This window comes from Nelusetta ayraudi, unplaced genomic scaffold (assembly GCF_046127955.1).
Source record: "Nelusetta ayraudi isolate G7.1 ecotype Tasmania unplaced genomic scaffold, CSIRO-AGI_Nayr_v1 ptg000013l, whole genome shotgun sequence".
NCBI lineage: Eukaryota > Metazoa > Chordata > Actinopteri > Tetraodontiformes > Monacanthidae > Nelusetta > Nelusetta ayraudi.
This window is the reverse complement of record NW_027466063.1, coordinates 150,193-178,113: the sequence shown is the minus strand read 5'-3', so window position 1 is coordinate 178,113 and position 27,921 is coordinate 150,193. Positions and strand designations below refer to the sequence as shown.

At 43.8% G+C, this 27,921-nt stretch overlaps 2 protein-coding genes across 2 annotated transcripts; both read left to right on the top strand.

The window, feature by feature from the left end:
- Positions 1 to 9,168: 9,168 nt before the first annotated feature.
- Positions 9,169 to 18,908, top strand: alpi.1 (alkaline phosphatase, intestinal, tandem duplicate 1). The gene is made up of 11 exons (XM_076022589.1): positions 9,169 to 9,603; positions 10,278 to 10,403; positions 11,957 to 12,072; positions 12,901 to 13,075; positions 13,608 to 13,780; positions 14,050 to 14,184; positions 14,379 to 14,454; positions 16,325 to 16,459; positions 16,615 to 16,806; positions 17,120 to 17,236; positions 17,950 to 18,908. The coding sequence occupies exons 1-11, from the start codon at positions 9,507 to 9,509 to the stop codon at positions 18,225 to 18,227; spliced, it is 1,620 nt and encodes a 539-aa protein (XP_075878704.1). The 5' UTR covers positions 9,169 to 9,506; the 3' UTR covers positions 18,228 to 18,908.
- A 1,131-nt stretch (positions 18,909 to 20,039) lies between these two features.
- LOC142885854 (alkaline phosphatase-like) lies at positions 20,040 to 27,119 on the top strand. Its single transcript, XM_076022588.1, has 11 exons — positions 20,040 to 20,195; positions 20,467 to 20,583; positions 22,408 to 22,523; positions 23,183 to 23,357; positions 24,063 to 24,235; positions 24,402 to 24,536; positions 24,730 to 24,799; positions 25,616 to 25,750; positions 25,861 to 26,052; positions 26,148 to 26,258; positions 26,566 to 27,119. Exons 1-11 carry the CDS (start codon positions 20,090 to 20,092, stop codon positions 26,832 to 26,834), a joined length of 1,599 nt encoding a protein of 532 aa, XP_075878703.1. The 5' UTR covers positions 20,040 to 20,089; the 3' UTR covers positions 26,835 to 27,119.
- The last annotated feature ends 802 nt before the right edge of the window (positions 27,120 to 27,921 follow it).

The following is a 27,921-nucleotide window of genomic DNA, read 5'->3' as shown; positions in this document are numbered from 1 at the left end:
CTTCGTCTTCGCCAGAAAAAAAGAAAAAGCTCTCTGTCGCCACCAGCTGACCTCGCGTTCGAACAAAACAATTCATTTCACTCAGCGGCATAATTCTACTCTTCCTCCTGCTTGGCAGTTCCAACCTTCCGTACCAATATATTTACTGCCCAAGCAATCTCAGTGAGTGAGTCTGTCAAACGGGGGGGGGGGGGGGGGGCTGTAACCTCGTATTGAAGTTGAATCGCTCAGATCTCAATGCTGAAACCACAATAACAAAACCAAATGATTTACACAATGTTTCATCTGAGTAGTAGGCCACTCTCATACAGTGTCAAGGCTCCATTTACAAATTAAGTTGTTTGTGATGAGCATGCATCACCTTGTTTGGTATCCACAGCCAGTGTATGGTGGAATTTACTTAAAAACAAACAAACAAGCAAACAAAAAAACACACACACAAAAAAAACGTTGTATACATTACAGTCTATTTACCAATATGTGAGTGAGTCTCCTGGTCAAAATACTGGACAGGAGAAAACACGCCTAAAACTGGATATAGAGAGCACCTACAGGTGTGATTTCAACCCAATTAACGCTGCCAACACTGGCATATTATTCACAGTGTTAAGGAGCGATATGGGCATATTTAGTCATCCAGAAGAGTGAAAACTATGCTGGCATATTGAGACCACAGCATAAACATCTCTGTTGCACTCTTTGCATTCTGCTGATCGTCAGTAATTGCACGCACCAAAGCTGCTCTATGAAAAAATTAAAACAATATTATTTGCCGGTCTTGATTGCTTTCCCAGTGAAGCCACTTGTGGTTTTTTGCGAAGGGTTAATTGAAGGCAACCAGAGTCAGACTGACGGATGGAAAATGTTGACAGATCCAAAGCCCCTAGACATGCCCTCACCATTATGTCTGTGACTGCTGTCACACACACACACACACACACACACACACACACACACACACACACACACACACACACACACACACACACACACTACATGCCATCTGTCTTAGTGACTATTCTTCAGACTGACACAGTAGCTCCCTTCAATATTTAAAACTTTGATGATTTTACCCAAATCAAAAAATGCATCATGACTTGAACATATCAATTGGTTTTTTTTGAGCACATCAGCGTTGTTGTTGTTGTTGTTGTTGTTGGTTGTTGTTTTTTCCAAATGCAAAGGCAATTTATTGACCTAATGTACTGTAGGTGTGCGCTCCATTGTTGAAAAGGATTCTTTTCCATGAATGAGAGACTAAAACTTTTTTTTGCTGCAGTTGCAGGCAAATTTAAAATTCACTTTTCGACCACTAGAGGATGCAAAGAACACATGGAAAGGGAAATCTTTTGCGTGTCAACGTTATAATGATGGCGCAAAATAAAGGCATTCACATGAACTCTGAAGCCAGTGATATAACAGAACACACACATTCATGCAGGCTTGTATCTTAACTTACATTATTTAACTTGCGTTTGCATCTTGTGCTGGATGTAATTCAATTTGCTACTTAGGACAACTTGGGTTAAAAACAAGACAAAGATATTTAACTGGAAAATGTTACTGTATATATCACTGCTTTAAGGTGGCTTATTGAACCATGCCTGTTGTCACCTCGACAAGCATCTGGAGAAATGGCGACTGCATGCTGTCAGACATTTTCCCACAAGGGGAAACAAAGGGAACTGATGCGTCTCCCTGGTTAACGACAGCACCACCAGCCAGGTTAGTTCTCCACTCAGGGATCATCTCATGCTCCTTTCAGACATGTGGAGAGTTGAAGCATTAGTCATAACAGGAAGCTTAAAAACGTATCTTTTTGCAAGAGATCTCTGCAAACAGACGGCTAAACGTGCTGTTTTCTGGAGATGCACAGGATACAGTTTATGGATCATTAATCAAATTGTCAGCAGCTCTGTATTGCAGTGATGTAGCTCAGTTAAAGTGATTCCTAAAACTTTATAAACACAAATGCAATCGGTTTGTCTTCTCAAAGTCGATCTCCTGGAACTTGGTCGTTCCCACAAGGCAAAAGCATGGTCGTACTTGTGTGCTGCATCAATTGAGCATGGTCAATATGAAACCCTGAGGATTTCCAGTCCCTCGCCGTGATGCGTACAGGGTGGTTGGGTGGTCCAGTGTGTTCCAGCCAGATTGCCCTGAGGGTGATGTTTGCGTAGCCTGAAAATGTAAAATACACTCTGCCAAACCGGTTGAGTTGAAATCTCACAGCTCTCCCTGTGCTGCTAAACAGCCGCTGGCGGGCCGGCACCTGGCGGAGGCCGGGGGGTTGCTGGAGAGGATGTTTTTGGACGGAGGCCTGCCCAACGAAAATAAACCCCAGTCTGACCTCAAGCGCCAGTGGTGGAGTCCACCGGGCTCCCCACCTGACAGAGTGTTCCGACCGCGAGCATAAGTAACACATCTGGGTGGCCGTGCAGGGCATGGGGGCTTTGGGGAGTAAGGGGTGTGGGTGGGAGGGGGGCACTTAGGAATATTTCCGTGAGGAATAACAAAAGGTAAGCGAGACTGATTGGATTCTCGAATGCCATTTTTCAGGCATTCCTCATGTCGCTCAAAGTTAGTGACTGAAGTTCACACACACACACACACACACACACACACGCACACACACACACACACACACACACACACACACACACACACCAAAGGCTTTACCGGTGAGGCACATGGAAGATAACCCGTATCTTCCAGATGAAACTTGATTCATTCCATGTATCCACCTGTTAAAGAGGTAAAGCACAACTCTGGTGATTGGACTATGGAAAGAAGAAAGAAAGAAAGAAAGAGAGAAAGAGAGAAAGAAAGAAAGAAATAGAGAAAGAAAGAAAGAAAGAAAGAAAGAAATCGAGAAAGAAAGAAAGCTCGTTGTGCACCAAGAAGTTGGTTGTTGCTTCCTGATTTTGCCACAACTTAGTGGAAGCTGATTGGTCCTGGAATCTGACGCAATCCTAAATTTCATTGAAAATCCTTCCTAATGGAGAAAAGCTTGAATGGCAGATGAATATATTTATTTTGAGCAACACTTTTGTATGCTGATTAAGCCCCACTCGCCTCCACCCCCCCCCACACACACACACACACCTCCTCTTCCCCCAACCCGTCCCCTTCAAGTGACTCTGGCTCCCCCTTCTCCTTGCCCCGAACTCTCTGTGCATGTGTGATAGCTTCTGTAATGAGTGCTCTTTGATGTTGAAGAGATCTGGGGTAAAGCAGAGTGCTTAGTTAGGTGGGAGGCGAGGAATGCTAGGTTCCAACACCACTCTGTGTGTGTGTTCACGTTCTCTCTCATCGGACCCGGCCCGACCATCCTTGCATACGAATGCGTCTCTTTCGCGTCTTCTTGGTTGGCTCTTAGCTCATTAACTCTCCGTTTATTTCCGAGCGTCTCTCCCCGCTGCATCTTCGCAACCTTTTTGTACCCGCAGTACAAAAGCCTCAATCTGTGTGAGCCTCTGACAGACACATGTTCCACAGAGGGCCAGGAGAGAGGAGCGCTTTGATTCAGGGCGAGGTGGAGGAAACAAGATGGGCAGCATTCATGGGGAGGGAATTGGGCCCGCGCTCCCATTTGAGGGATGTTTCTGACGTAAACTGGTAAAAGAGGTGAGTGCTGCTTGCCGGTGGTGCCGATATGTGTGTGCAGATGTTCTAAAATAACCCCCCCCAACACACACACACACACACACACACACACACACACGCACACACACCTTTTTCCCCCCCTCTCTACCTCCTTCACAAACAAAAGATGCAAGCCAAGACTACAAAACAGAGGTGCTGGAAGGAAAGTGATGTTTTCCAGCAATCCATTTATAGCTTCTCGGGATGTTCCAGGGGTGTGAAACTTTGCTTACCAGTGCACTGCGTGGAGCTATAAGAGGAGTGGTTTGCAATCGCAAACAAAATTGAATAGCCTTGCAAAGCAGGAGGCGAGAGACGGAGCAAGAAAGAACCTCTGGCTGACGGGAGATGATGCTGTTCATCGGCTATCTTCTCCTCATGAGATGCCACCCAGCAGGTGAGTTGCAGTTTCGTCTGTGCGATCTCGCTGAGCAGGCTGGAGACATGAGACCAGCACACCGGTGACTTCCAGCAAATGTTTGTCGCGTGTTAACCATGGGCTCTATAGAAGCATTTTTTTTTCAACGGCAGTGCCAAATGCAATATGTTCTGCAATGCAGACTGTAAAGCTCGAGGCTATACTGTAGGTCTGGACATGAGTCATGTGCAACTTACTTATTTTCCATGTGGCAACTTTAAATTATGAAGTCAGACAGGACAAAACCAGCACATTTAGGTTGCAATTATCACGCAACACAGAGACATACAGGCATGTTCATTGTCTCACACACATGGACACACACACACACACACACACACACACTCACACCATAGTCTAATTCAGCTCAAATCCATCTTTCCTTTATGAGTCCAATTAAAATTGAAAAAAGGGACCACATGTTCGAGCTGTCAGACTGTTTGATGTGGAGGTTCTCAGGACGCGGGTCTTTTGGCGCTCCGCCCCTAATTGTCCCCCAATTGAGTTGCACTCCAGCTGTAAAACCTTTGTCTTTATGACCGGCGTGGCATCCTGCTCTGAGATGGGCTCTCAGTCAGTGGCAGTCCGCATAAAAACAGGCACTGACATCATTTATGGTGCGTTCCTGAAATGATCTAGATAGGGTCCTGCTCTGCTTTTTTATTTGCTTCGACACATGGAGAATCCAGCACAGTGCGTCGAGGGCGGAGGGTGTTTGTGACGGGGGCCAGAAGGGATCATTGCCGACATGGTTTAATTGTTTCTCCAGGGCTGCTTTGTTTTTATTAAAACTTTAGTTCTCGCATGTCTGTTCAGGGCCGATTTCCAGAATTGGCTGTTTCAGTGCGCACCAGTTCTGAAAAGGGATGAACAAAAGGAGTATAAGATTAACTTTTTATCTTTCTTCGCAGCCTTGGTCTGCACCAGAGACTCTCTGCGCTCCGGCTCTGACACTGTTTCCACTTTTAGAAAGAATTAATCCAAAATATGTTTTCACCGACCACCACGGAGCCACTTGCCTACCCTCAGTCTGATGGGATCTTCAGCCAAGGCTGAGGTTTGTTGTGTGCTGCTCAGGTTGTTTTTGAGTGGCTCCTCTCATCCCTCCAGCGCTCATTGAATATTTGCTTTATCAGCAGAAATCAAAATTATTATTGAAATTATTAAAATTATTGTTTCATGGCACTTGTGTAATTTGTGATTTATGGTGTTGCGATGTTCCAAATAGAGACATTGACCAGTCAATCAATGCCAGACCAAAGAATCGATCTCAGTCAGGGGAGTGGGTGGAGTCTGTTCTGAGCCCAGGCTAATTCAGTGACATTCCAGAGACACGTTAGTGTCGCAAAGCACTGTTAAAAAGTGTATGCTGCTTAGTATGGGAACGTACATTAATTAGGGTTGTGGCTGGATTATATTTAACACCTGCAATTAAATATCATCTTTTTCACAAAAATAACACTTATGGCTACAAGCAAAGCCCTACTTCGTTTGAAAATTAGCTTGGAGAGGAAGCTGCCCTCTGTGACATCACAAAGGGATACTTTTCTCAATTGCGGGTCTGCGAAGGCACTTTGAAAAGTGGAGCAAACAAATAAAATAAAGGGATTCTCATTGACAGGCTGATAGAGACAAAAAACTTTGTTTCTGTTTTCCCACATGGGACCTTTAAAGTGATGCACTTTCCTCCATAAGAATCCTTCACATTTCACCCCCTGTCTTCTTTATCTTTAACCTTTAGTGCCTTTTTGAAGCTACCTTTCCAAATTCGGGGCAAAGGATCTGGCGCTTCCTTTGAAAGTGAGGCTGTGTGGTCTCGCACCACCGACAGTCACTGTGTACCCTCGCTTTGACAACCTGAACCTAAATATTTTCCTCCATGAGTTGTAATCTAGACGCGAGATCCGTCTAACCACTGTAATTAACAGGATCTTTAGGTTAGAGGAGACCTGCGTGTCATTTGTAATTAACTTTGGGGAGGGGTGAGGGTCTGATTTAGGATCCAGATGCTGGAATGATGAGAGCCCATGTGTGAAGGTTTATGTGAGCAAAGTAGTGTTTTTGACTTTCCCTGTGCATCAACCGCAAATCACTCAATCAAGGAAGCAGACGATAGACGGTTGCACAGGACCCCCGGCTCAGAGTTCTTTCAAGCGCAAGGCCAACCTTGATGCCGAAGTTTGACTTTCTTTTTTTTTTTTAAATTTGGTGTTGTTACTTTACTCCCAGGGACTATTTTTCCATCAAAGAGTTTTGTTTAATGGCCAGTTTTGCACAGTCCTTGATTTATATTGTTGAACTAAGCCCAGGAGGTTTGGCACTACTCACTGAGGTTGCTTCAAACACAGTCCAAGACCTCTTGTTTGAGCAAGTGGTCTTCCATGGTTTCAGGCCAATTTAAGCCATTAGAGCTGTTTAACACAGGTTCAGAACCTAACCTGCAACAACCCACCTTCTTGCAAACAAGATCATAGCAGAGCCAGCAGTCTTCTGTGAAGCGCTCGTCCCCCTGAGGGATTTGATTCCAGGAGTGCAGGATCAGATGATCTGACATCCAGATTAAGGCCAGATTGAAAACAACCTTCTTTTTGTCAAAGATGTGAAACGCAAGCTGAAAATGATCCTAACCTGAAGTTTTTTTCTTTCTCTTTTTAATCTGGACTTCAGTCCAACAGCCTTGGATGATTACTTATCAGAAAGCACTGTCCATTTACACACTGTCTGTGTTTACAGACTGCTGTAGTTTGGTTCAGCCTTTTAAGATATCTTTAGGGATCACGCAATAATTAGGCATGTGTGCGTTACACCATAGAAAATAAAAAAAAAAACATTTGAAAAAATGAATAAAAGCAACAATTGATATGAAAATAAACTTGGGATACCAGGCAACAACTTACACGAGCTTTATGAACCATGCGCCTGGATTCATCAACTAGAAGTGCGAGGATTCCAGCGAAACAAGTCAAAGTCTGCCTGCCTGCCATCTCCACAACACGTGCGGCACACTCCCAAGCTGCATGTTTAGATTTCTCTGGTCAAGCTAGTATTTAGTAACTCAAACAATACAATACTGGCCTCTGCCATCCCCTGTCATCTCATCCACTGAAAGGCTTGAAGTTGTTTTTCAGCCCATGGTTATTCCTCTGTCTTGCCCCTCAATTTGTGCTGGTGAAACACGTTGCTCCCAAATTACGTTACTGAGTCACTGGCCTTTCTGATTCCTTTCGGAATTGGTAAAAACCGAAAAAAGGTGACGCGACATGGAACATCGTCAAGCTGTTGAAGGAAAAAGACAGAAAACGTCCTGGTGGAAGTGTGTGCCGCGTCCTCCCACAGCGGAATGGAATCGGAAATACACTTAAACACAGGTGGCAGTATTACTCATTGGATAATAACTGTTCTTCACCCTGTTGGTTGCTATATTTATTTTCTAAGACACACAAACAGGTGCCCTTTTGGGCCGCACAGAGGAGGATTTCTGTTGTAGCTGACCACATAATGAAGAGGAACACCCCCGGCCCCCACCCACCGACCCCCTTCGCACATATCCCTCCACTATTTGATCTCATGACTCACCACCTGTCACACTATAAATATCCCCAAATGCAATTTCTCTCCGGGCAAACATGTATTTATGTATTTTATTTATATATTTATCTCCTCTGCCCCGGCCTCTGCTTGTACCAAGCAGGTTTTTGGAACGGACTCTGGTACGTGTCATGACAGCAACAACTTCAGGCAATAGATTCTGAAATATGTTTTTGCCATCAACAGGAAAGTTGCCCTCTTTGAGTTGGGAAACGCATCACACGCGCACAAATGACTGTTTTTTATTTATTTGTTTGCAGTAGATGTCGGCACTTACCTGTGACAGTACCGTGTTATCAGCCCGGATGTGATGATTCTTGAATGCACAAGCTGGGAAAAGTGACTTGTCAAACTTTGCTGATCCTCTGTTTCTGAGGGGTGAGATCGACTCCTCACAAGCGCGTTATGCCGTGTAATCAAGCAGCGACGCACCTCCCGCTTTAAGTGTGATCCGCGCTGAGACCTGAAGCCGCCTTCAGGTGTTTGCGCTTGCTGCGCAGGAGCCCAATTTGACTTTCCCAACGCCAAGCAGACCTTCTCTGCCGTGAGCCACCCGCAACAAGCCTCCACAGGTTTTCACGCTCTTGCGCATCGCCGCCGGTGTTTCCGAGCATCATGTGAGGCCCCTTTACCACAGATTGCTGCAATGACTTTATTACAGGCGCACGTGACTGGCTCTATACTCCTATTAGCGCCGACTGAGCGCCCGTCAGAATGCCTTTTTCCCCCCCAGAGTAGAACGAGGTCTCTGCCCCGCGGGTTCACGAGGTGGAAGCCCCGCGCCAGGAATTTGATTCTTCCTGGCCCGGCTCACCTCATTTCACACGTTAACTTGCGCTATGTTTGCGTAGCGCGGAAGACATTTTCATTCGGCAGGCATTCTCCACTACTTCACGGGAGAAAAATGCTTCAGCCAGCTTCGCTTCCACCGCGGAAAGAGCGGCCAACATCACTTGGCGAGACCGAAGAAAAAAAAAAAAAATATTGGAGGGGGTCTTTTAAATGCAAAGATTGAGGAGAGAAGGGAGAAGTGGAAATTCGACCCTTCCCCCCCGAGCTGCCACGAAAAGTAGAGCACACGGCGATATTGTCCAGAAAAGGCTGGCATACGCATTCTCTCCCTGGTCTCACCGCCGCGGTGTCGGAGCGAGGCACCTCTGATTGGTGTCCTGGTGGACGCCAACACAAACGGGATGGCCCACCTTCTGTCTCTCCCCCCGGTGGAGGTGTGCGTGCGTGCGTGTGCGTGCGTGCGTGTGTGCGCTGCATGTGCCGAGACGCCGTTTTACACATTCACCACATCAAAGGGGCGGCTTGTCCGTCAGTCACACACACTTCAGAGGAAGAACGAAATTAAAGCAACCTTCTCTAAAAAAACACACACACACAATAAAACGAGGCTCTCAGGAATCAAAGTGAGTGAGCGAGCGAGGTTGCGATGCTGCTCGGGCTCTTGTGTGGTCCCCCGCTCCTCTTGTCTCTCTTTCACTCCCCCCCCCCCCCCCCCCAGCGCTCTCCTCTCCTCTCCACTCCTCTCCACTCCTCTCCTCTGCTCTCCACTCACATTTTCTCTTCCCTCTTTTGTGGCTGTCAGCCTATGAGCTGGCGTCGGCCCTTGCTCACTACACACCCAGTGGGGCTTTAAAAAGGCAGGGCCGGAGGTCTTAGCAGCCACACATGCACACACTCACTCACGCACACAGACAGACACACGCGCACTCACACATAGACACCAGCACAGCGTCTGCTGCGCCCCTGCGCCTCTGCTGCGCCCCTGCTGCTCTCCGTGCGCTCTCCTCCGAGAAGCAGCTCGCGCCAAAGTCCCTCCAGGCTTTCCAGGTCGCTCGGATACGAGATGCGCGCGCCGCCACGCTGCGGGGTCCCCGACTTCCTGCTCGTCCTCCTGGGCCCCTTGCTGTTGGCCGTGGGCAGAGCCGCCGTGGAGAGCCAAGGTGAGGATACAAGCAGGGCCACTGTTGCTGCCACCGGCATAGCGGGTTACTGGTGGCAGCTTGTGGGCAGACAAACGGACGGCACCAGGGTGGTGACACAAGCAAAGGTAAAGCTGGAAAACTGAGTAAACACGCCAGGGGGAACAGGCTGCGCTGGAGAAAATTGGTCGGCAAAGTGCAAATTTTAGACGTGTCCTCTGAGCGGGAAGGTCTGTGTTTATGCGGATGCGCCGAAGCCTGTGTGTACCTGTCTGTGTAAACTGTGGGATGGACTGTTTGACTTTCCGTTGTTTTTGCCGTCAGGTTGGAGGAATGTTTTTTTTTCACTTCCTTTCCTGAAAAAATACCCCTTGGCGAGTATGAATGGACAAAGACTGCAGAGTCCTCCCTTCAGATTTGTCATTTTGACACCTATTGAGAAACCTGCTCTCTCTCGTCTGAGCCAAGGCCCAAACAGTTCAGTGTCAGAAAATGCCAGAGGGGTGGAACGAGAGTGAAGGCTCCTGCAGGCGCTGAATTCTTTGCCGGATCGTCGTCATTCCGCACGCGTGAAAACGCCGTTCCGACAGATAGCGGCAGTCAATATCGCACAAGTCTAAATCTCTGGGATCAGCTCATATCCGCCACGTCGCTATCGTCACTCACCTCTCTGTGTGTGTTTTTCCTCCGTGCAGATCTGTACGACCTGGAGAAGGAGCCGTCGTACTGGGATGCTCAGGCCAGGATGACGCTGGATGCTGCCCTGAAACTCCGCCCTCGAGAGCACCGGGCCAAAAACATCATCCTGTTCCTCGGCGATGGTGAGACTTTCCCTGAACCAGGAGCTCTTGCAAGTTATTTGACAGTCACTTTGATAACCTAATAATTAATCGATATGTTAAAAGTCTGAACAATGACACCGAAGAGTGTCGCCTCCAAGTGCAAGTGTTGTTGTGTCGTCTCCATCAGATATGGAAACAGTGCTTCCCTAAAAACAGATTTCCTGAGTCAATGACAAAGAGCAATAAGGAAGAAAAATCTGTTTGTGCTGACACAAAACTCATCCCCAGAGAGTCTCTTTAGTTTTTTTCCTCTTCATTTTCCACTTTTCATTTTATTGGAACTTTTGCAACAGCTCTATCTTACATATAACACAGTATGTGCAGCTAGAGATTGTTTTCCCCCTCAGTGTGGGAAGAGGAAGTGAATGTTGAGTGAATATTTAACTTGCAGTGTGTTTATTAGACAAGCCCTGGCTACTGTGAATTGCACTGCATTGTTCATGTGTCATGTGTTTTACTCGTGGGTCTCAAACCGAAAGGTACGACAACAGGACAACCTGTATGGAGACCAACAGACATTTGTCCACAGAATGCATCGGGTTTCTGTCCGAGAAGGAGGCGCCGCCATTTGAAGTGTTATTGTTCTCCGGCACGGACGTGGCGGCTCTCTGCACATTAACTCCTGACATATGCACATATGCTCAGTGCGTTGTCAAACAGAGGCCCAACCGCTGCCCGTCACCGTTTGCACCAAGTGCATTTCAGCATGCAGTGGGCTGGCGGGCTGCACGCGAGCGTTGCATTTCATTTTGCGGAGGGGGGGGGGTTCGGACGTTCACTGGATCAAAAGTGTTGTTCTAGTTAACTACCAGGGGTATCTGGTTCAAATCAAACTTGGTGAGTCACATGTCTGGGTGGTCGGGTTTTCACTCCAGTGGTGTCCTGCATGGACCTTTGTTTTATGAGGTTTTATGAGCGTGATGGTTGAGGCAGAGCTTGAGAGCTGTACCGCTGTCGCGTGAGCGCTGTGAAGCAACGGCTCCCAAGTCAGTTGACCAAAGACGGAGACCAAAACAAGTCCCCTCGCTGATTTATGTTGACTAATGTATGCCGCATTGGAATCTCACGGAATCGTTGTTGGATGTTTATATGTAACATGTTCTCCCAGAGGCAGTCTAAATACTTGGCGGACACAGTCTGCGTCTCGCTCAGCGCGAGGACTGTGTTTGAAAATGTGGTTCCTCAGAAGATGTCCTGTGTTTATTTAGTCCAAGCTGACATGCTTTGACTTCGCTCGGAGCATTCGTGAATATCTTTCCTCTTCTCGTCAGTCGTAGCCTGAGCTTTAGAAACAAACATTTCGTAAAAAAAAAAAAAAAAAGTCTGTTCAATATTTCCGATGCACATTTTTCAAATGCTGACAGAGTTGACAGAAAAATTGGTCTCCGTCTTGGTTTTATGGGCCGGAGGAGAAAAATAAAATCACCCCGGCAGAATGTGTCCAGTTAAAAAACGACAAAAACAACACGCAACAGCAACCATACCCACACTGTATCAGTTAACCCTTCAACCTTTCAATCATTGTCCACCAGGAATGGGCGTGTCCACGGTGTCGGCAGCTCGAATCCTGCGAGGTCAACTGGAGGGAGGATCGGGGGAGGAGACCATGCTGGCCATGGACACTTTCCCATATGTGGCTCTCTCAAAGGTGACAACACAATCACGATGACCCTGCGGCACACAATTCACAAGTCATCCGCCAAGCAGCCGCCAAACGCGCCGACGTTTCTCATGTCTTTGCCGCCCGACAAGGTTTCATCAATGTGTCCAATATTTGTGGCCCCTGTTTTACAACCTGCTGCCTCCTGTTGTTATGCCGCGACGGCCTTTATCGGCGGGCGCAATGCCGCGCGATTGACATGTCATCTCACCTAAAGCGTCCTTTGCATTGCACGACCGGCCGACCGATCGACCTCCGCTCGGGCGACTTGCTTTACGATGTTGAACTGCGTGACTCTTGCTACCCTGGCACATACACAGACACGCGCTATCGCCATCCACGTGGAGGCGGTTGGAGTTGATGTGTGCGGTTTGCTGGAACGGTGGGATTGAGGGCAGAGAGAGAGAGAGAGAGAGAGAGAACGATAAAGCCCGTGCATTACCGTGTGGCTTCAGTGTGTCATTTGTCTTCCTCACATGCTTGTTTGAGCTGACGTGGTTCACCCTGCCGCACGCTATATTTGGCTTCCACTCAAGCAATTAAACCTTTGTTTCTGAAAAGAATTACTTCTTGGGTTTTCTTCTCTCTCTTTCTCTTTTTTTTCTTGCAAATGTCATCACTTTACCCGAAAAATGCTAACACTGCGGTTCAAACAGTAAAAACAGTCCAGTGATATCACATTCAAACCATGTGCCATACTTTAATTATCATCACATGAGCGTAGAGGCAGGCGGGTATGGCCGTGTATTCAACATCTCCAAAGCCCAAGACTTTTTTCCACCTCGGGTTGAAATGTTCTCTCTCTGCTATACTCAGACCTACAGTGTGGACAAGCAGGTGGCAGATAGCGCGAGCACAGCCACAGCGTACCACTGCGGGGTGAAGGCCAACGCCAAGACCGTCGGGCTGAGCGCGAACGCAGTGGCGTACGAGTGCAACACCACCTTCGGTAACGAGGTCTTCTCGGTCCTGCGACGGGCCAAAGCGCAAGGTAAACCAACACGGAGTGAGACTGTGTTGGGTAAACACATGCAACAACAGGGCAAACTGGTGGGAATTGAAAGTTCAGCCCATCGGAATAACTTTCTTATCTCAAAATATGTGATACTGTAATCTGATGGGCAGGCACCCTCCACATGAAAGGCCACACATCAGATCAATGTCCAAGTATGGGATCATATCGGGGGGTTGGCGTCTGATTTCCCATTTACCTGTGTTTATGGTCATGTAATGATGTGCAAGGAATGTGTAAAGGTTTAATTTATGATGCATATAAGTTACATATGCTGTCTCCATGTGCCCCTAAGATTAATGATTAATGTGTTATCTAATGGCGATTTTTACATTTTAAAATCAAATTATATCAAGATTCTAAGCTGTGATTTTATATTTTAAAAAAAAGAAATAAAAATGCAAAGCAAACTTTAATAGTGTTGATGAGTTTTGTTTCAGTTTTGTAAAAAAAAAACAAATAAAAAAATGTACTGCTTATTGTTTTCTTTGTGCGTCTGTTCAATGTCCAGGAAAATCCGTGGGCATAGTGACCACCACCCGTGTCCAGCATGCATCTCCGGCTGCTGCTTACGCCCACTCGGTCAGCCGCAGTTGGTACAGTGACTCTGATCTTCCCTTCAGCGCACGCAAACAGGGATGTGTCGACATCGCGACCCAACTCGTCACTAATGTTGACATTGATGTATGTAAGAGCAGTTCTGTTTGGCACGCTTCTAAGTAGTCAATATGTTGCAGTCGATCCGTCCGTCTGTTGTCGATCCATGAGCCAACTGAAGCAAAACGCGGCTGTATTTGCCTCTAGTAGTGCAGTGTGTCATTCTGTCAGATGGTCTGCGCAACTATTTTTCAATCCAATTGTTCAATGTGATTGTGAAGAATTCTTTGGCCTTTAAGCTAAAGTTGTTGTTGGAGATATTTAATAATGTGATGTTTCCTCCTGGTCCATTGAAGGTAATCCTGGGTGGAGGAAGGATGTATATGACACCAAAAGGCACCCCTGACCCAGAGTACCCTACCTCCAGCTCTCGCAAGGGAGACCGTAAAGACAAGATTAACCTCATTGATGTGTGGCTAAAAGCTAAACCAGTAAGACTGATCATATATTAACTCTTAGGTTAAAGAATGAGTCTGCTGTGCTGCACAGAAAGTTTTTAGCCTTTGATCATTTTCAACTCTTATCCCTATTTGGGCTTTTACATTCAACTGAACATTATGTAGAGTGAGATTGCAGCCCTCAAGCCCCATGTATTTATTCCATTACTTGTCTATTTCTCTTTCAGAAAAGGAAGTCACACTATGTCTGGCACAAGAAGGACTTTGACGAGATCAATGTGAAAACCACAGACCGACTCATGGGTGGGTATTTAAGTGCCAGTGCAGAGAGAGATTACAGAAATAGGTTTCCTTTTGCACATTTACGCCCTTAAGTTTCTCGTTGGAGGTTCAGGCTGCAATCACACTGGGCTGTTTTCTTTTGCTGGGCTTGTGCCAGTCAAGTTGTATTTGCTTCAGTATCTGTTGAGTTCTTCCAGGTCTGTTTTGACCTCACTACGCTTCTCTCCCCCTGTGGATTCCTGTATAAAAATGCCTGCCTTGTAATGTTGGGAGCTTGTTTGTGTGGGAGTCCTTAATCCAGCCACACTTTAGTTTATTCAAGTGCTGGCAGATGGAGTTCTGGTTGGTTGGCGATCCAATTTGTACTGCTTTAGGAAGCGTCTCAGGGGGTCTTCACATGATAGGCGATTTGCTCTTCGCTCACCGCCAGGTAGAACACGGAGCCCAAGCTTGCTAGCTTTCATACACAATGGATGTAACCTGTTAATCACAATGGCAACGGAAAAAGAAACAGCAAAATATGCCAGTCTCATTCGCTTGAGAAAATTCTAATAATTTGTTCAGTCCTCTCTCTTTACGTCTATGGAACAAAAATCACTTTTAGCCTTTAGCCATATTTATTCCAGAACATTTCCCTGTTGAGGGAGACACTCGCTACAATACTGACATCTTGATGTCAACACTTAGCTTTGGCCTTGGTGTTATGAGTTGTGATATGGGTGCTGATATGATCAATGGACTGCAGTATATAAAGAAGTGCAGTATATATAAGGTACATGAAACACATAGCGACAACACACAAGGTTGTGCAAAAAATGATGCGTGTATCTTCCATGCAGTTTTTGCTCTTATTAATCAGGCACTGGTACATAACTTGTGCTTTAAAATTACGAAACCTTCTCTTTGACTTGTCAGTGAGGGCAGCTTTCATCTTTACAAGCAAATAAAACGTCATGGCCGTGTGCTGTAAACTCACAGTTAAATGGTGTTATTATCTCTAACTAGTGCCATAAAAGCCAAAGGGCACGTTGCTCCGATGAGTCTTGACTGCAATTCAGAAGCAATTGAGCTGTTATCGACTTTTGTTTTACTTGTTTTGTGCATGTGGGTGCATAACCTGAAATCTTTATTTCATTTAAAGGTCCACTTTCACCTCCAATGAGAGTTCTCAGAAGTGCAACATCTCCTTTTTGTGTTTGGCTGCAGAGCCGTCTTTAAATTAAGAACAATCAGAGAGCTGCTTGAATATCATCCAGCCCATTTGTGTCATTTGAGGAACGGTATCGATGTTAATAATCGCTTAAAACAAGGAGCCAACTTTGCCTTTACAGGTGCAGTACCGATGCTGCCGTACAGGCAGTTTTACGAGTCATTTTCTTACTTATAAGAGAACTAAGAACAACCCGGAAGCCCTTATACTCCTGTCTGGGCAAGAGTTGGTGAAATACTGATAAACGTTGCAGATATGGCACGTCTCAAGTGTTGTGCCTCGTACTAAAAGGACAACCGCTTATGTTAAACGCAACACTGAATCTATTCAGTTGGTCCAGTTGCCCTTCAATTTCGTTCTTTCTTTCTACTTTTATAGATTACAGATAGACTGCAATCCAGAGGCATAGCAGATGTATCCAAGGCATTCCTGAAACATTCAAATTGATTTCTCAGGTTATATGAAGTATGTTTGTATTTTGTGAAACTATAACAGTGTAGGATGATTTAGTGATTATAAAGCTGGTATAATTTTGGGAGCACTGAAATGTGATAGGATTGTTCTTTGCGTGGGTTCCTGTCTACAAGCAGTTCCGTGATGTCCTGGGTAATATGTCAGTGTGCCCACACGGAGCATACATTATAATAATAAAAGATTTTTTGTGATTTTATGTGATTCCAGGTTTGTTTGAGCCAAAGGACATGAGATTTGAAGTTTTTCGGAACAGCACCCGTGACCCCTCTATTGTGGAGATGACGGAGAAAGCAATCCGAATCCTCAGCAAGAATCCCAAGGGATACTTCCTGTTTGTCGAAGATGAGTACTGAATCTACACTTCTCCAATGTGTACGTTCTTCATTTGCACCGTGAATGTCAGGAGCCTGGTACAAAACCATGTGAGGGGTGATGATCGAGCAGTAGTCATTTGATTGGTCGGGTCTTGATTTGCTCCTTGTGTGCTCTTCTCTTACGAGGCCGAATCGATCACGGCCACCACGACGGCATCGCCAAACTGGCTCTGACGGAAGCCGTGATGTTCGACCAAGCCATCCATCGCGCCGCACAGCTGACCAGAGAGTCTGACACTCTCACTGTGGTCACGGCTGATCACTCCCACGTATTCACCTTTGGCGGCAACACACCCAGAGGGAATCCCATCTTTGGTAATGAGCAAATCCTCGGTGTTCAAGGCATGCGAATGCAGTCGCGGTTGCGAGGCAAAAAACATACACGTCAAAAAAAGCTGCCTTAGCCACGATTGACTTGTTCCGTCGCGTTCGGCCAAGTTGTTGATTACATAATATTTGAGTGCGTGATTACATAACTCGCATGTTAAAAGCTTGCTTTTTGTCTCTTAAGGTACAGGCTACTGTCTTTACCCATGTGAAAAGATGCAGTCGGCAGTGTATTTTTAGCTCTCCACCGTTTATTTATTTATTTATTTATTTATTCATGTATTTAATTTCTGTCCTTCAGGTCTTGCACCAAAGAATGCAGATGACAAAATGCCTTTCACGAGCATCTTGTATGCCAACGGTCCCGGCTACGTCCACATAAATGGAACCAGAGGGAACATCAGCACTGTGGATTACTGTAAGTAGAGACTGATGTCTTTCATATGCTGCACTCATCTGTGTTGATGTGCTCACGGACAGCTGATGTGGTTGCGGCTCCGGCTGACTCGAGCTCCTTTTTCCCCTCCTGTTGAACTGAAAGATGACAAATTGTGTTTATGTTTTTTGTTTTTTTTAACCAGACCTCCTTCTGATGTCTTTTTTTTGGACAAGTCCCAGCATTTACATGTAGCACTAGTTATTTGTGTTTCTTTGTGGAACACTTGGCAGCAATGATCCAGTTCCTCCCAGCCTCGTGCCGCACTACTGCTCCACCCATTGCATGAGTGTGTATATTTGAAGGTGGAAATAATTCTATCCAGGGATGAAATGGTTTCAAACCCCCAATTTGGTCTTTCTGAAAGTCCTGGCGTCTCTAATGATGCTCAAATGAGTAGTTGTGTCTGTGAAGCACCCATTCGTCTATTGCTCAGTGCACATACGCAATTGAATAATTCATTTGAAACTTTTTGGATCTGCCAAGAGTAATATGCTAAAAACCTGGTTTATATTCGGACAAAGTTTTCAACAACAAGGCAGTTTTGCAAAGATTATATGGGTTAAACCAAATGTACAAATGTACAGTAATAGTAATGCACTACCAAAAGCCAAACACTTAACCAAATGAAAAACTTAATCTGTTATCTAAAACCACTATCTTTTTTTTTTTTTATCGCGCTTCCTTTTGCCAAGATGACGAGGAGTACATGCAGCAGGCTGCCGTCCCACTGGATGCTGAAACACACGGCGGCGAGGATGTTGCCATCTATGCCAAAGGCCCAATGGCTCACCTGTTCCACGGGGTGAAAGAGCAGAACTATGTGGCGCACGTCATGGCCTACGCCGCCTGCTTGGAGCCGTACACAAAATGCCAGCAATCCCATAGCCACATCCACGGGGGTGCCACAGTTCCTGCCTCGAGCCTCCTGGCGTGCATCGGCTTGTTGGGCTTACTCCGCCTACTGAGTTGACCCCCACCTCCTCCAACACACACGGACAAACTAATAGGTGTTTTGTATGCATGCACCAACAGACACTTTATGCGCCGGCAATCACAGAGTGGAGGCAAAACAGTAACAATCAGGCAGGGTGGTGCAGGTTGGGACACTTGAAACGCAGCACTCGCTATTTTATCTAACTAGCATTTATTACTACCATTACGCTGTAGGGCTGTTCTGTAGTCGCTAAGTGACTACTATTGCACTACCTTAGCATTATCCAATCTTGATATTATCCAGCCCAGTCTTCCTGTTTTTCTGTAAAGTTACTGTAAATACAAACACGCACTCCACTGGCGACATCTACCACAAATTCTTATTTATTGGTTAGACCTTCATCTTAAACAGGCAGACCGAGGGCGTCGCACTCTTTCAAGCAATATTCTGATGGATTCAGCCAAACACCCGCAGGCCTTACAAGGAAGTGCTCATTCGATGCTGTACCTCTCGCTGGACCGAAAACACACACCGAGTTTCTTCATATTCTGTTTGCGTCTCAACCTCCTTTGTTCCACATAGGTGGTCTGCTCTCTGTTACATGATGTTTTCTATTTGGATTGTACATGAATGTATTTTCTAAGCAAATATCCTCAAATGTATTTTTATACAGCTTTTTAATTGATCATGTTACTTGAATTACAATATTGAGAAAAATGTGTCTTTAAAATTTTTATTCCATTTAAAACCAACAGCAAAAACATTCAACATTATAAGCAAGCAGAGTTTCGACAGATGCCATCAGATCTTGAGAGGATCTGATAGCAGCTGGCCAAGTGCTTTAGATATTATATGCTCCGTTGTCTTCCCTATTGTAATGGGAGTAATAACAATTTGTCTGTGTTACAAAGTGTGTCATGCATAAAAATAAGTTTGGAATCTTTTAAATTGTAATGACAGGATGAGCAGTGCCGCACTTCAAACCATGGAGCCAAAAATGGCAAGCACAGATAAAGACAAAAAAAAAAAAATACAGGGAAGTCCGCAACCCAAAGTTCAGCTCAGAAAGTTGAGAAGGAGGGAAACTCGCAGCTAAACACAGCAAAGAACAGGTTGCCAAAAGACAGATGAAACTAATCAGGGTGAGGCAGAAAATTATAGTGGTGAAAAGAACAAAGACAGGAAGTGTTTAGTAGCTCAAGATGACTGATCATGAAAAACTTTTATTTAAAAAAAAAAAAAAAACTTCAAAATGCTCATCTGACAAAAAATATTGGCCCTGTAATAATGGGCCCGAGCCATAAGCCAGTCACCTCTTTAGATTTAACCAGGGTACAAAGTCAGACACACACACACACACACACACACACACACACACACACACACACACACACACACACACGCTGGTCATAAGTTATCAATTAAGCCAGCCACACATTGGGATAAATGGGTGGTTTGTTAAAAAAAACAAAACCAAAGTTATGGTTTTGGCCTGAGCTTCCCAGTCTTGTGAAATGGAAATGTAATGTATGGAGACAATTATAAAGCAATGCATAACCACAGAGATAAAGTAAATAGGAAGGGTGTTGCGAACACACCACTACTGCACATGTTAACAATTAGTGGGGATTAGTTAATGATAAAAATAAGTTATACCTTAACTTGAAATGAGAAGCATGGACATATTTCTGTCTCACTGTTTCCACAAATGAATTTTATTAATTCACAATAATTTCCAGCCCCACTTCAACACTTTAAATAGAAGTAAGTACCAACGCACGAGCGTGTTTGTGCGTGTGTGTTCATGGTATGTTGTGTTTGTGTGTCTCGCTCGTGTTGAAAGTCTCATCAGCGCCCTTTGCACCCTGGCTGTAACTATAAAGACACCACAGTCTACCATGACACACGGATCCTCGTTCCAGCACAACATGGCCAGCAAACACAAACTCATCGTCATTGGATTACTAATATGCATTGCAGTACCTCTGACTTTGTGTTTTTCAGGTAAGAACATTGATTTCAGAGGATCGTTTTTTTTCTGCAACGCATGCTCTTAGATTTTCCAGCGAGATGCCGTGAGAATTCTTTTTCAAAAAACCAAAAACAGACTATTGATACTAATTAGGAAGAACACTCTATTAATTATAAATAATAGCGATAATAATAATAATAATGATAATAATAATAATAATAATAAGCAGTTCTTTTTTTGTTGCTGCTTTCGCTGATTTTACTTCTTACTTGCAAACTGTTAATGTGTTTTCTATGCCTGCAGATGACGAGCGCCTTGCCAGCTACTGGGATAACAAAGCAAAGGAGGCACTCAATGTCGCCCTGCAACAACAGCCCAATCTTCACCAAGCCAAAAATGTCATCCTCTTTTTGGGGGACGGTGAGTTTAGAACTGAGCTTTGCTTTCTTTCCTATGTTTCAATTCACAATTAGAAATATGTTCTACCTTTTAATCGAAAAAGAAAAGCAGAACTAACAGAAACCAAAGCAAGGGTGAATTCCAATTCCTTCCTTAACCCTCAATCTCAAAAATGCACGCTTGCGCGAGGTGCAAGTGCTGTCCCGATTCTAAGAACGTCAAGTTGAGGGAGGAGTTTAAGGGCTGTATCGCCCTCAATATTGAGATTCTCCGGGACCACCCTTGGCAGTAAGGGCTACCCAGAAGGCATTGCGTATTTTCGCCAAGACATCTTCGAAAAAGATGGCCATGTAAAAGCGAGCTACAAATGGAAGTATTTTCTTAGTTAATAAAGATATAAATATTACGAAACCATTTTATCCTTAGTTTAAAACTTTTTTTTATGGATTATTGACATCGTTGTTGCGTAACATTTTTTTGTTTTTACTTTACGAGGTTTGTCAACCGGACCGGCGGTCCCGGCTTCACGTTACTTGTATACCTCGTTGTGTAGCGAAGGAGGACTTCTTCCTTTTTCGCCGTCTTTCACTTTTTCTCCTTCTTCGTCGTCGTTGTCGTCTTCTTGACAGACTGGACGTAGCTTTGGCGTAAAGCCGCCCCCCACAGTCTGAAGACATAACTGCACTTAAGGGGTGTCCCATTTCTAAGCCCTTACACTTTTTGAGGGCCAAGATTGAGGGCCAAAGATTGAGGGTTAAGGGCGAGGGTTGAGATTGAGCAGTTAAGGGAGGAATTGGAATTGGCCCCAAAAACTCTGCACTTGGAGGGACAGTTGCTCCAAAGTTGCAAATATAACCAATTTTATATATACCTGTGTGTGTAGCAGTACTTGCAACATTAATGTAATTTTTTGAATATCCACTACAGCCAGACAGGAGCCCTCACAAGAAAATGCCCACTGATCTTAAGTAAGGTCAAAGGATCAAGGATCTGTATTATGTCATTACGAAAAAACAATGAAACTTTGCAATCTTTTAAGTCTCTGCAAAATTTCATGTCCTCATTATGACAATAAAAAACCTTAATCCTCAATACCGAAACTTTTATACTTGCACAGAAAAACCAATGATCGAAGATAATTATTTTGCAACTACTCATTAAACTAAACATTAAACTGATTGATTGTTTGAAGGTTTCATTTTTCTCTGCCACACCTGTACAAACACACACACACACACACACACACACACACACACACACACTATATTCCAGCTTTTATTGGTGCTCAGGAATTATCAGCACACACACACACACACACACACACACACACACACACACACACACACACACACACACACACATTATATTCCAGTTTTTATTGGTGCTCAGGAATTATCAGTAACATTTAATAACCCCACTCGCTTAACTGGAAATAAGATGCAAAGTTCCTACCATAAATGATGTGCTGGGAAGATGAGAACAATCATCCTTAAAATTGCGCAACTCCGATTGATTTAGTGCCAACACTTTTGTGGAGATGTTGTTTTACACCTGACTTAGCTAAGACTTATTTCGCTGAATCATCTGGATAACCGCAAAATAGAATGAAACGAAAAATCTAAGGCATGCACTGGTCTTTGCGAGCTCTGAAAAATTGGCTAGTCAGTCAATTGAAAGAACCACAGTGTGTAAAACTGCTCTGATGAGAAATGTTGCGTTGCTGTCACACTATTTGAAGATTGAAAATAACCTGGATGTTATTCACTTGCCTTTGAGTTTCACAGGGAACAATGTTGACCCTGTGCCTGTTTTTTCAAACTCTGCTGTGTTTCCACATGCTTCCAGGTATGGGAGTACCGACGGTGACCGCTGCACGGATAATGAAAGGTCAGATGGCAGGACACAGTGGAGAGGAGACCAGTCTGGTCATGGATACATTCCCATACTTGGCCCTGTCTAAGGTTGGTAGTCTCTGACTGAGAGTGTCACGTTTCAGCATAGGAATGTTTAATTAAATTGTAAAAAAAAAAAAAAGAAAAAAGTCATTAGTTAGCTTAAATGGAAACTGGTCCGTGTCCAGGAATGTTTGAACAGTGTGCCAGAGTGCTTACCAGGAGTACTCTGCCCTTCAGGGGGGTTAATTTTGTAACCTGAAATATTTCCAAAACAGTTTGTGTGACCCTGCTCGCGCAATCCCGATCCCTTTCTAAATGGCTGAGCTGTTGCTCAGGGCCCAATAGCTGCACCAAGTCCCTGCCTGATCCCAAGAACATCTTAATCAGAGACAGCTTACTTAGCTCCAGTTCAGCCAAGGTTTTGGCCAAACCAAGATAATAAGAGACTATCAAATAATTTCCATATACTGTATACTGTGTTGTCACCCTGAATCAAGTACTGCCAGGGCCAACTGCAAGTATTGGTTGGTCACGATCTTAACTAATACTCATGCTTACAGTTCTAGATGATGTGCATCTTGATCCTTTTCAATGTATTTTTCATCACAAACAAGTATCACAAAAGGAGCCTCAAAAAGTTCTCGAAAAAAACACGTTTTGCTGTTGATTACGGTAATTGCTATAACCACTATTGACCTGTTTGACTCCATTTTGATCACTTGCAGACATACAATGTGGACCAGCAGATGCCGGACAGCGCCGGCACAGCTACGGCTTACTTATGTGGGGTGAAGGCAAATTATGGGACCATCGGTCTCACTGCTGCCACCCCACGGGGAAACTGTAGCGCTTCTCATGGACAAGAGGTGATTTCGGTTCTGCGACGGGCCAAGGAAGCAGGTGCAGTCGCTTTTATGTTCATCCATTGTTGACGCAGAGACATTACGAGGCACCATAACTGTGAATGAATGATGAAATGATCGAGATGTCAAATGTTGTACTGTTTCTTCTTTGCTTTGATATAATTTTATGTGTTGCTATGGACAGGACTGACTGTAAAGTCATGACTAATAAAGTATTGGAATATTGCGATTACAATATGACCCTGTTGCCATGTTCCAAAAATCACATACCGCAGAACACTCCAATGGGGTGCTTCACTAATGCCCACATGAGCATCTCGACCTCTGCTATTTGGCTGACAGATTTTTTTTTTTTTTTTTACCTTGTTCACTCACAGACAGTGAACATAGCAAAGGGGACATTTTATTGCACCTCAACTTTAATGCCAGAGGAAAATGAACTGCTTATGAGAATGTTACATAGCCAGCATGTACTACCAATGAGTCCCTACTGTTCTGCTGTTCCATCTTTGAAAGCACTCTGTACACGTCGCATAGACGCAAGAAATCTGGAATACGCCTTGTAATTCTTGATGTCTCGCGACGGCCTGATCTTGCTCTTTCAATGACACTACATTGTTAAATGAAGTCGATCAGATAATTTGATGCTTCATTACTGGTAGAAATATCAGCGTCCACCATGTTCCAAAAGACATTACGACAAAGACGATCAATTTGTGACCATGGTTTCCATGCTTTTCAGGGAAGTCTGTGGGAATTGTCACAACAACCAGAGTGCAACACGCCTCTCCGGCTGCCAACTATGCACACTCTGCCGACCGAGGCTGGTATTCTGACGCTCAACTCCCGGCCGAAGCTGCCAGCGAGGGCTGCACTGACATCGCTTCCCAGCTTGTTCGCAACACAGAGATCGATGTAAGCACTGACACAGAGGCATTTCCCAAACGGTTTTCTTGACTCGGTAGACAATTGTAGGATGCTTGATATTCAGGTAGAATTCAAGAAGCAGCAGCAATCGCCAGCCTTAGCTAGCCAATGATGATACCAGTTCATACATGTTGAAATTTGTCTTCCTTCATAGGTCATCCTTGGTGGTGGTCGTAAGTACATGTTTCCGGAGAATGTAGCCGACCCAGAGTATCCGACGGATGCGGATTCCGTAGGAATGCGCAAGGATGGAAAAAATCTTGTTTCAGAGTGGATGCAAGGGAAAAAGGTAAACTGTATTCAAAATGCTTCCTTTTTACAGTTCGAAGCAAGCCAAAGTAAATCTTATCTTCAGGGATCTAATACGTTACATCTGCTGCTTCAGGGAGCTGCTGCTATGAAAGTCGTAAAAATATTATATTATCGGCTTGCTTACTCCCTACGAGGATGCTAAATTTAATGGTTTTATTAATTGTTTCCAGAATGCCCGTTACGTCTTCGACAAGATCAACTTTGACAGGATCAATCCTCAAAGTACAGACTACCTGATGGGTAAGATGAGAAGTTAATTCCTCTCTGTGAACACATTGTTGCTTTGGATACAGTACACACCAGTCATCACTGTTTACAAAGAAGTTTGATAAAACATAATAACTTGTTATTGGGAGTTGTACCTGGACCACTCAACATTAGCCTCCACACTGCCTCCAGTTAAAGGTCCAGTGTGTAACATTTGGCTTGATTTATGATTTTTATATTGTTAAAAGCTTAACATACAGCCCATAAAGACATTCATGAAAGTGTATACTCGCAATACAATAAATAAATAAATAAATGAATAAATAAAAGTAATTTGGTTTTCTAACATACAGAATGGCTCTCATATATATATATATATATATATATATATATATATATATATATATATATATATATATATATATATTTATATATTTATATATATATATATATATATATGTATATATATATATATATATATATACATATATATATATATATATATATATATATATATTTATATATATATATATTTATATATATATATATAGTGAGAGAGAGAGAGAGAGAGAGAGAGGGTCTTGTCTTGTCCCTAGTTAGAATTTTTTAAAAGGAAGCTCAGTATTCAAGGAAGCTGGCCTGACAGTGCCCTAAATATGAAACATTTTTACACATTCAATTTACAATTTATTAAATTAGGACAATGAACATTAATCAACTTTTCTGCATAATACATAAATGTGCCTGACTTAGAGTCATACATTTCGTCTGCAATCCCAAAGCAGGTAGAGAGACCGGTGAGAAATCAAGTTCTTATTTCTTTGTCGTGTCCCATCTCTCTTTATGCAGGTCTCTTTGAGCCCGGAGACTGTCAATATGAGTTGGACCGCAATAAAGCCACAGATCCCTCCCTGTCTGACATGGTGGAAAAAGCGATTAGGATTCTCAGTAAGAATCCAAAGGGATTCTTCCTCTTTGTTGAAGATAAGTGTTTCTTTCTGTACACGTTCAACATGTCAAGAATCAAATCTATTGTATTTAATCGAGCGATGTTCCTCAGTGGCTTACGTCAAGTACTTTCTATCAAATTTTAAGTGGGAGAATCGACCACGGTCACCACAGAGGAAGCGCCAAAAGGGCTCTCCGTGATGCTGTCGAATTTGACAATGCTATTGGGCGAGCAGCCGAGCTGACCAGTGAGCTGGACACTCTGACTGTGGTCACAGCAGACCACTCCCACGTCTTTACATTTGGAGGGTACTCACCCCGAGGAAACCCTGTCTTAGGTGAAATGCAAGTTTTAAAAACTCACATAAAAGTTTATCATCATCCAAAATGCTGAGTGTTATTGAGAAAGAAAAAAAATTCCTGTGATGCGCAGGGGTGTCTTCAGAAAAAGGTGACGATGGAAAGCACTTCACCACAGCCGTGTATGGAAATGGCCCGGGGTACCCGGGCGGAACTCGCCCGGATGTGAATGAAACAGTTTCAAGTAAGTGCCCTCGCGCTCTTGAAAAGCCCACGCTGTGCGATGGCTCCCTCTTGTGGCGTAAGAGGGGGGAAAAAAGACCACAGGTGCATTATGAAATCAAAGCAATTCATTTTAGCGCTATTTTTGAGCATTCAGATAAAAAAATTTAAAAATTTAAAAATTTAAAAAAATGGCGTGGTTTTCTTTAGTTGTTTTGCATTTAATCGAATTTCAAGTTTCAAACCATCTGTTGAAATGATCAATGTTATTATTCTAAACAATATTGGTTTGGCTAATGTTATGCCTCTTCGCTCTCATTTGTCTTTAGCGGGTGATGCATACCTCCAGCAGGCTGCTGTCCCTCTTGGCTCAGAGACCCATTCCATCGAGGACGTGGCTATCTTTGCCAAAGGTCCCATGTCTCATCTTTTCCATAGTGTTCAAGAGCAGAACTACATCGCCCATGTCATGGCCTACGCTGCTTGCCTGCCCCCCTACGAGAATTGCATCCTGACCCTATCCCATGCTGGATCTGTTTACCCCAGCCTGCTGCTCCTTCTGATCGGTCTCCTTCCTCTCTCACTGAGCACCTTGTAAGATGAATACCTTAAAAGATCAGGACTTGTGTATACGCACTCGATAGCATTTTTGCATTAAACACAAACAACTTACCCCACTTTTTGTGTGGAATCAAAAGACCACAGTGTTTTGTGATCTGCCATTTTCCAATATTTAAATTTCATTTCCAGTGAAGGTGAAAGTGTACAATGTCTTGTAATGTATAAAGCCAGTGATTTATTTCTCCCTTAGGTTTGTTTATGTAAAATATGCTGAAACAATTTTTTAAAATATATTTAATAAAGCAGTCATTTCCTAAGGAGTTACGGCGGGTTGTCTCTTTGTGTATCAAATGTATATTCACTATTTCATGGAAGACCCCTCAAATGTAGTCAAAACTCTCATCCTAATTGTCTAACTTAAGGTAAATAAAAAAAATGAAGATGCAACTCAGGAATTCTGAGGTGTAGTGGACAATTGTCTTTTCAAAAGGGGAAACAATACAGCATGCATCTGAAAATACAAAGCAAGTGTGTTCTTTTCGGCAGATGCCAAGTCAAAACGGTTTAATAGTGAATTTGTTCATTTCACAGATACATATTTTATGACTACCAATTGCACAATGTTACATGGAAAAGGTATCGTTTGAACACAGCTACTTGTCACACCTTATATATGAAATTACATTTTTCATAAGGAAACTAGATAAATCAGACTTCGCTCCAGCTTTTTGAATTCCAAATTGGCAATTCATTCGTCGTTTTCGCATATGGCTACATAGATACATATACACAGGTAGAAAACATACATCCAATTCAATAATTAATAGGAGTTATGGAAATATTAAAAGGGAAACATATGTTTAACAATAAATAAGAACCTAAAACACAACTTCTTTTAACAAACCCTCCCCCAAAATACTTAATCTCTAAAAGAAGAGAAAAAAGTGTGACAAACGAACAAACCAGCCAACAAAAACCAAAACAAGTCATTCGTATTCATTTGCAAAAATCTGTTAAGTCGGTGTTTATAAGCTTAATGACTTTGCATATTTATTTGTTTTGCTATTTGACACCGACTGAAAGGTAACAATAAAAACTCTTGTCGATGGAATATGCTTTTGTCG

Coding starts and splice junctions, on each gene's coding strand:
- LOC142885854 (XM_076022588.1), top strand. CDS start 20,090: ATGACACACGGATCCTCGTTCCAGCACAACATGGCCAGCAAACACAAA. Junction 24,537..24,729: donor AGTGGATGCAAGGGAAAAAG/GTAAACTGTATT, acceptor AATTGTTTCCAG/AATGCCCGTTACGTCTTCGA. Junction 26,053..26,147: donor CCGAGGAAACCCTGTCTTAG/GTGAAATGCAAG, acceptor TGTGATGCGCAG/GGGTGTCTTCAGAAAAAGGT.
- alpi.1 (XM_076022589.1), top strand. CDS start 9,507: ATGCGCGCGCCGCCACGCTGCGGGGTCCCCGACTTCCTGCTCGTCCTC. Junction 10,404..11,956: donor CATCCTGTTCCTCGGCGATG/GTGAGACTTTCC, acceptor ATTGTCCACCAG/GAATGGGCGTGTCCACGGTG. Junction 17,237..17,949: donor CATCAGCACTGTGGATTACT/GTAAGTAGAGAC, acceptor CCTTTTGCCAAG/ATGACGAGGAGTACATGCAG.